We start from the raw sequence: 9251 nt of genomic DNA, 5'->3' as shown, positions 1-9251 counted from the left end.
CAGCATTTCTGGTTTGGACATCATGTTTATTAGAATAAAAAATTGCATGTGAGATACATGCACACTGGTAGTTAGTTATATACAGGGCCTCAGGGTCTAAAAGGCTGTAGGCCTGGCTGTACTAACATGGCAAACAGTGTTTGAATAATACAATGCAGTCCAATTAGTATCCCTTCTACTGTGGAGAATGAATAGTAATATTAAGCAGCATGTGAAGGTTCCCCCACAATACACACTAACATTAATAGAGACTTTTGCCAGATATTCAGTTTTCATTTTATTGTCATTGTAGTAATCAAAATAATGTTTTCAAATAAACACAACATAAACATAAACTGTACAAAACTTCCAAAAGGAAAAAAAAAAAATCAAGCCGATAGTCCTTTAGTCCTTAATTTAACATTGTTGAAAAATCTATACACAGCACATATATGTGTACAAACCAAAACTCAGAAATCTTCGCTGAGATGTAGGACATAATTTTAAGAACAAAATCATTACGGTGACACCCAGAAAACATGTTGAAAATTTTATGAGCAGCAAAGTAAGGGCTGTCGGGTCGTGGGTAAAACTTTTATTGTATGAGTCAGCCGTACAAACCCTGTTGTCAGGATCCTGTAAGACGCATGGCAAATAGAGGCTCCTGTTTGCTACCACACCTCCAGTGCTCTGTCATGTTACATTACATTACATTATTGTCATTTAGCAGACGCTCTTGTCCAGAGAGACTTGCATAGGTCACAACTTTACATGTTACCCATATATACAGCCAGATATATACTGAGACAATCCTGGGTTAAGTACCTTGCCCAAGGGTACACCAGCAGTACCCGAATGGGGAAACAAACCTGCAACCTTTTGGTTATGAGCCCTGCTCCTTAATACTACACCACACTACCTCCATGTTGGTGTGTGTAGAGCTGTCAAGAGGCAGCAGTACCTTCAGTTTGAAACTACAGCACATATAATTAGTTATTCTTAAAAAAATGTCTTCCTCTCTGTCCTTCCCTTGCCCATTTATATTGCACATGATAACTGCACCCCCTTACATTTTTCTGCATGTGCCTTATTGTAAAAATTAAATTTAAAAAAGTATTTCTGAGTTACAAATAAATACATATAAACAATACTTGCACATAAATGCAATGATTTGGCAATGAAAGTTTGTGGTTTGGTGTTTGAGAATAAGTCTTTCCCTGAGGTAAATGTTCTCGCATTTTTGGGTTTTTACGCTGGCGGAGTCGGCCCTCCCTATGAAGCGGACTCCGTCCCGGACACGATCCGCCGAATGTGCGTGTAGGACTTCCGGAGGGTGACGCTGCCGTGGTGGGACACGCCGCGGGGCAGCACGCACTCCTCCGTCAGCTTCTGCGCCTGCGGGTCCCAGCAGAGCACGGTGGCGATCACCTCGTTCTTCTCGTCCCGCCCGCCGGTGATGAAGAGCTTGTTGCTGCAGGCGGCGATCCCGCAGCTCGCCCGCTCGTGGCCGAACTGCGTCACCAGGCTCCAGGAGTCCTCCGCGGGGCTGTAGCGGAACAGGGCCTTCATGGCGCCACCTTGCCAAAGCACAGCACCACGCCACATCGTCAGACCGACACCATGGAGGATTTCCGCACAGAGCTGTTAGCAAGCAGCTTTTGTGGTGCAACAAAGCTTGAAGCTGTTTTTTTCTGGTGCAACCAAACTGACACAGTAGGTCATGGACAAAATGAGAAGCCTAGATGGGCTGGATGACCCCCTCTTGTCATTAGGCTGATTGTAAAATTATCGTAATTATCTAAAAATGGTCAGAGCACTTGAGTTGGGCTTGTGCCTTTTTTGCCACTATACGTATGACATACAAGAATTTAAGAATGTATTGCAAGAATTTCTCTGCCATGAATATTTTATACAGCCTGCCTCATTCATATTTTAAACAGACTTCAAGGCTCAGTTTGGTTTCTAAGGCTCTCTAACTTGCTTCAGGGGCAAAAAAAAAAAAATTGTGAGAGTTGAATACCAACCAACTACGTATATGTGCTCCTTGAAGGTCACGGCGTTTGTGCACTTGGCTTCGATGGGCATCGGTGATTTGGGGGTCCACTGGTTTGTTGAAGGGTCAAAGCACTGTGTCTTGTCTGTGGCCAGTTTGCCATTCGGGCCTCCTCCAATCACGTAGAGCTTCCCGTCGTAGCTTGCAGCGGCAAAGGAGCTGACATTCAGCAGAAGTGGGGCTACCTGTGACAGACACACAAAGAAATATTCAGTAAACTACTATGAAGCATTGGCACTGAAGCCAGGTAATCTGCAATCTGCCTTCACTAAACTGCAATCTACAGTCAAGTGGGTGGGCAAGACCCCTGGTTAAATGACACTAGAATGGTTTAGCATTCAGAATGGATGGTCGGAAAAAAATACCAGAAAATATATTTGCTTTGCTTTCAATTTATTTTCAACCCTGGCAGAATTATTTTACCCTGGTATCTCATGCAAAGATTTCATTTCAAAAGACAACAATGCAAAATGAAAATACAACTAATGCTTGTATGAGACAGACTATGGCATTACAACAATGCTGTGATGATGTATAGTGTCACCCACCTCAGACCAGCTGTTGTGGAAGGGGTCATATGCCTCCACGCTGTTGTGTCTCTGGGTGCCGTCAAATCCACCCAGCACGTAGACCTTTCCCCCTAGAACCGCCATTTTGTGTCTCCAGCGACCCGTGGTGAGGTATTCAATCTGGATCCACTTGTTGAGGGAGGCGTTGTACTTCCAGGCCTCGTGTTGGGTCTCCTTACCGCCTGTAACAACCATGACAACAATAACGAGTCAGTGAAAGGGCTGGCCAGCACACATATGGACACCTTTGCCATTCTTAGAACATAAACATCTGTGAAAATCTGCTTTTTAATATGTGATGACAACATAAAAAATACTCTTGGACACAAGACCTCTCACTAATTCACTCACTCACTAAATAGCTGCATGTCCATTCAATCCACCTTATCACAGGAAAGCCTGTGTATATATATATATATATATATATATATATATATATATATATATATATATATATATATATATATATATATATGAATAATTTTTTTTCACTGAGAAAAAAAATACTAATTCCAGCTTTAATGTGATAAGGTGCGTACAGACAAACCTTCATGAATGCTAAGAAAAGAGCACAGGTTCTAAAAAAAGGCAACAAATGTGAATTGGCTGGAGTTGAAACTCTGGATCAGTCCTTCAAAAGTAGATATACTTTGAAGGCAAAAAAGAAACCCAACACAGCAACAGATGCAGGCTGCTGTGTCTTTGATCAATGGTTGGAGTGATTTAGAAAAAAAAAACAAAAAACAGTTATGCTTTAAGAATCTTATTTTCCTAAACAGGAAACCATGAGCTTGGCAGTAGGTTGCAAAAAACAGAGAAAGAAAATAATCTGTCACCACATCCTCAAGTTTGCTCACCTTCTTACAACAACAATGCTGTCGACAAAGTGCTGGGTAGAACTTTAACTTAATTTTTTGATACGCAGCAAGAGTCACAAACGTAATTTTCCTTAGAGCCAATGACAACATTGAACTGAATTAATTGGCCAATGACTTGTCAACCACTTGTTCTTTCTGGCGACAAAGAAGTTTTCAGGCCTCCGCAGACATGAAAGGCTGAATACGGGACATGTCTGTAGAAAATTCAACCAAGACATTTACAGACTGAATAAAAAAATATTAGATAAACCTTCAACAATGGTTGGGCCTAAATTATGGATAGAATTCTATAATTATGTGCAGGAAGTCACTCTGGATAAGAGCATCTGCTAAATGAATGTAATGTAATGTAATCAGGAGGCTAAGAATACACATTTCTTCTACTGGCATTACTTGAAGGGCTCGACAGAGATGTAGTAGAGATACTGAGACAGGCATGTGGGCACATAAGCACAGTCATACTGCTCACCGGATATGTACACCTCGTTCCGGAACGTGACACAGGCAAACTCCACCCACTTCTTGTTGTCCGACTCCGCCTCCATCTCAGTGATTGGCAGCTTGGCCACCTCCAGGCGACTCCTGCGCAGGGGGTCCAGGCAGGTGACCTCAGAGACAAAGCGCTCATCCTTGGTGCAGCCCCCGATGATCATAAAGACCTCCGACTGGAACTCCTGCAGTCTGGGCTTGGTACGCTCCGAAATTACCTGAGGAAGGAGGGAGTAGGCACAAGGATGGTATATTCTGTTAGCAGTTCGGGGGGTTTTCTTTTCTCAGTTTTAAATGTCTTAAATACTTAAGGGTCCATTTTCTCATTTAAATGTTATATAGCTTTGAAATTTAGTAATACATCAATGTGTGTGTATAGCTGATAAACCAAATTGGATCAATGAATACACAGATTGGACTAGAACCTAGCATTCAAAAGAAGCACTTCAGGAGTATGACACCCCCTTGCATTAGTGTTTGGTAACCTGTACACTTTATGCATGTAATATATAGCAGACTGGATCTTTCAGTCATCACCGCCCTGAGGACCATCAGGTATATCTTATATAACATTACTGTCTTTATTGTTTAATGTCTGTGGCTGGTACTGGCACTCCAGATAAACTAATCAATGTGGAAAAATCTACACCACCAAAACCCATCCCTCTGAGCAATTTTTCATTCAGATGTATTAGACACATTAGATCTGAAATCCCAAAGGCATATACCAAAGTCCATAGCCAGAAGGAGGAATCTGGGTTTAATGGCTTTTCTCAAGGCAGTAATGCCATTGTCAACGGACAGCGAGTGCAGGTAAAAGCTAACCTCGTTCCCAGACAGGTGATACATGCGCGCTTCCTGCAGGAGAGGGAAGGCCTCCGGGCACCCCCGAACCAGCTCGTCCGCCTCCACCCTCTCCACGAAGTACCAGGGGTCCACCAGCGGCAGCCGAATGTGCTGCAGGAGCTGGGGCAGCAGGTGCAGCCTCTCGCCCTCCCGCGCCCGCACCCAGCGCATCACCGTCTCGAACGCCAGCTCCTCCTGCGTCACGTCCAGGTCGTCCCTCTGCAGCAGGCTGGCCAGGACGCCGCCCGGCAGGTCCAGGAACTCCTCGTGGGCGACCACGCGCGAGAACTTCTGGACGATGTAGTTCTGGGCGCGGGCCTTCAGGGCCGCCAGCGCGTGGGCGTCGGCCAAGCGCAGCACCCCCACGCAGTTGTCAGGGAGGAGGGCCTCTGCCAGGAAGCTGGAGCAGGCGTCCACCATGCGGAGGAACTGCAGCCAGAATGAAAAAAGTGTGAAATTGCTTTGGCTTTTGTAAAGTGTGTTTTCTGGCCACAGTCTGACTGTACGACATTCTCACATTTATACACAGCAAATCAGCAGTGTTAATGTGAAAATGTAAGTGTTCATTGAACTCTTAATAGTGTTTGCACTGTCAAACCTTTACTCTTATAATGTTGAATTAACACTTTTGAGTTTGCTGCGTAATATTCTTGACCAACACTAAAAATGGAAGGCAGTATTTGGGATGGCAGACATGTGGGAGCAGTGTGATTAGCAGGACTTCACAGAGCTGGTCTTAATGTCTTTAACAGTGCTAACTACTATTTCTCAGCTAATTCACAATGCCCTTAAAGGTGCTGCAGCGCTACGTCAGAACAAGTTTGAAAACACATTCTGGCCCCTGTGTGAGAGGATCAGTTTTGTGGAGGGCCTGGGCAGATCATATATTATCTGGATAGGCTGGTAAAAGGCGTGCAGGATGGGAGGAGCTCACACTTTCAGATATGACTAATATAATGATCAGGCCACTCACAGGACTGATCCTTGCGAATGCAGTCTCTTGTTCTAGTCTGTGAGCCGCGTCAATGAGACAGGTGCTGAGTTCAAAACAAGAACCCCACCCCCGTCAGCTGTGATCTCTAAATTAGGCAAGAGTGGGACAAATCAAAACTGTACACAAATAGACTCACTCTCACTTCCCTGTCTGCCAGTTCACAGACCCATCTCTCTTTTGGTTAAAGAGAGTACAGATACCTTTCCACAATATATACTGTATATCCTTTCATAACCTAATAGAAAGCATACAGAAATGAATGTTAGCATGTAGAAAGTAAGTAGTACGTTTTTTCCTCTGTGCCCATATAAGTGTGTGTGTGTGTGTGTGTGTGTGTGTGTGTGTGTGTATGTTTTAACACTACTTTTTGATCACTCTGCCAGATATTAACTTTTAACTCTTTAAAGTAATCAGGCAAACAGTATGTTCAAATAGACGTTTTGCTACAAGTTACACGATCAGATGTGACAATACTTCATTGAACAAGTTTTTTCAATTTTACTGCACTGCAAAGCCTTGCTTTTTATTCTCCACTTTATACACCAACCACAGAAACTAAATGGTGGGAAAAGGAGAAGAGAAAGCAGAGAGCTGAGAGAGCTACAGCCGGGGGACTGGGAGGGCATTCAGTGCAGCAACGTAGACAAAGCTTGCAGAGGTGTGACCTTTCCCCAGTGTTGACAGTTCTAACTTAACACAGAAGTAGTTTTGATGCAGCTGTGGTGGTTGAAAAGATGATCGAGTAGAGAAGCCTTGAATTGTTTACCTGGAAGAGGCTGGCAGCCTCAAGCGTTTTCTGGACGTTGTGCTTTGTGATCAACACTTTGCTGGTGTAGGTGTAGTCCAGGAGGACTCTCATCGTTTCCGCATCCACACCTTGGATGAGGATCCGGTCTTCGTGCTTCTCTCTCAGGTCATTGCAAAACATGGCTCTGGAAGTCGAGAAGGTTTACACAAGGTGGTGCAACAGCTGAGTGACACAAACGAACATGCAACACGGTCTTGTCAACAGTGAAATGCTCTCTTCTGTCTTTGTCTAGCTTTTTATTTCATGACTCCTTAGCGTCAGCAACACTGCTCACTGACAGCAGCTACAACAATAACTCCCTTTCACAAGACCCCCCCCTTAAAACAGCCTTTTACACGAATTTGTCTCAAAGGGCCTTGATCATTGAAAAAAATTTATGATTTCATCTGAGTCTTCAGTATAAGCAAACACAAGAATCTGAGTACCCATATTTCCTCATTAATGAACAGAAACAGAAACAGAAAACGCCATAGCCCTTTCATACTATGTACTTTCATAACCTATAAGGTTTTTGTGTGATATCCATCCTCTCAAGAGCAAAAAAATTACAGACTAATGTTTTCAGTGTAACTGTAATGTGCTGCATCATGATATCTCCTTGTTTACTGACCAGCATAGCTGAACTGTGTCGCATTGTTTTATCTCTCAAGACTATGCTCTCCACTCCACTGTCATGTGTAAATGTTCCTCTTTCTCTATCCATTCCATGTTCCGTGCATCATAGCTTCCATTGTGACCGTGAAGTGCACCCAAACGTGCATCAATTTGAGACAATTGCTTTGTCGAGGGTGCCATATCAGATAAGATAAGACTTGAAAGTTTGTACCATACGCAGTGCACCGAGGAAGTGCTTTGTGATGACTCAAAAATGACGCATGTGCATGTATTAAATGAAGCTGTTGTGGATTAGTTTTTTTTGCAATGCAGACGGGCTTGACTTTTTGCGAGGCTCACCTGAAGTAGTGGCTGGCGGCGGCGAGGACCACCCGGTGGCAGGGGAAGTCCTCTCCCTGCACGTGCAGTGTCACGTCCGTGAGGGAGCTCTCCAGCCGCAGCCTCTCCAGGCCCCCCTGCAGCTCGGAGGAGAGGCCCGAGTCGTCGAACTCCACCCTGCCCTCCTCCCCGCTCGAGCTCTCCAGCGTGGCCGCGGGCCCCCCGGCCGGCTCTCCCTCGTAGGCCCGCCGCTCGGGCCCGCTCTGGCTCTTCTCCACCAAGTCCTCCATCTCGCTCGCGGACGTTCCCCCCGGCCCGGCCCACCCCGCGCCGCTCGACGAAACCGGCGACTCAGCAGGCCATGACGAGCGCCGAACCCCGCTTTTACCCCTCGCCGCCTCCAGTGTGTGTAGGCAGGCTGCGTGCGCAAACAGGCTGCGCTGTGCAGTGTGAGGACTTGCCTATTTTTTCCGTTTTTCTGCTGAGCGTCTCCGGAGGGGCGGCCGGGTGGACTTCCCCTTCAGCGCGTCTCACTCTGCTTATCTGTGCCAACGGCAGGTGCGCAAAACAGGAAGCCTCGTGCTTCTGCGACGCTGCTCCCACGGGCCAAGGCAGCGTTGGGCCTTCCTTTTCCTATTTTGAGAACTACGACTTCGAAACAGACACAACTGTCCATTTTTCTACATGCCTCAGACTCTTCGCCATGTGATGTTTTCCAGGGCGGCCACGGCTGCAGCCTCTTTTGTTCTTTAACAGTACGGATTAAAATAGAGCCAATGTAAAAGTCACTTTATACATGCATCTGTCTTAAAAAGGTGATTAGTAGACACAATACATCCTCACTACATATTTTTTATCGAGTGCAGTATTAAAAATCTCTGCCTGTAATACACATTTTTTTTCTACCATTGCTTGTGTTAAAATACATTTCATTTAGGTGAATAATGATGGTGTTGAGGTTGAGTTAAACACAAGAAGCCTGAAGGTTCAGATCTCACCTCCAGTGAGATCTGAACACCTCAGTTTCTAATTTGAAATGCCTACATTAACATCAGTATTGTTTTGGATACAAGCAACCTTTCATTAACAGGGTGGAATCAAGGTGTGCTGTTGTGGCCTCTGTTGTAGGGATAACATTTATGGTTGTATATGAAAGATTGCAGAAAATAGGAAAAAAAATGTGCCTTCACACAGATGAATTTCACTGCCATATTTGTTGTTGGAGCACATATCACCACACAATCTGGCATGAGCACAAACAATTGCAAAATCATACCAGCACGGTACACACAAGATAGTCATCTACTTGTCTGCTGTTGAGGGTGGGTCTTGATACTGTTTGCTATACAACAATGCAGTGTATGACAGCTAAGTGATGAAATATCATTTATACCTCTCCCTTTGCTCTCTGGTCATGTCAGCCTTGATACTGTAGTCCATGCTGAGTTCTCCCATGATTTTAAAGACTTGTACCTGCCTACCAGGTCACCCTCAAGGCAGTCCAAATGCAACCTACTGCACTTTATGCTGAGAACCTCCAGCTCCTGTTCCACCCTTGCAAGACCTACCATCTCCCAAAAGGTCTCATTGAAGTGGACATACAGTCTCCAGTCTAGTGAATTCCACTCTAAGATCTTCTGGCTGAAGTATTTGTCTGTGGCATGTACAACAGTCTTTCTTTCTGTTCACCACAAGAGAGACA

General features: G+C 44.8%; 1 protein-coding gene across 1 annotated transcript; it reads right to left on the bottom strand.

The window, feature by feature from the left end:
• Positions 1 to 872: 872 nt before the first annotated feature.
• klhl6 (kelch-like family member 6) lies at positions 873 to 7968 on the bottom strand. Its single transcript, XM_036554620.1, has 7 exons — positions 7571 to 7968; positions 6575 to 6740; positions 4794 to 5243; positions 3949 to 4186; positions 2581 to 2783; positions 2004 to 2217; positions 873 to 1556 (listed from the first exon to the last, which is right to left on the bottom strand). The coding sequence occupies exons 1-7, from the start codon at positions 7837 to 7839 to the stop codon at positions 1252 to 1254; spliced, it is 1845 nt and encodes a 614-aa protein (XP_036410513.1). The 5' UTR covers positions 7840 to 7968; the 3' UTR covers positions 873 to 1251.
• Between the last annotated feature and the right edge of the window lie 1283 nt (positions 7969 to 9251).

Source organism: Megalops cyprinoides, chromosome 20, assembly GCF_013368585.1.
Source record: "Megalops cyprinoides isolate fMegCyp1 chromosome 20, fMegCyp1.pri, whole genome shotgun sequence".
In the NCBI taxonomy this organism is placed as follows: Eukaryota; Metazoa; Chordata; class Actinopteri; order Elopiformes; family Megalopidae; genus Megalops; species Megalops cyprinoides.
This window is presented reverse-complemented; position numbering and strand designations above follow the sequence as displayed.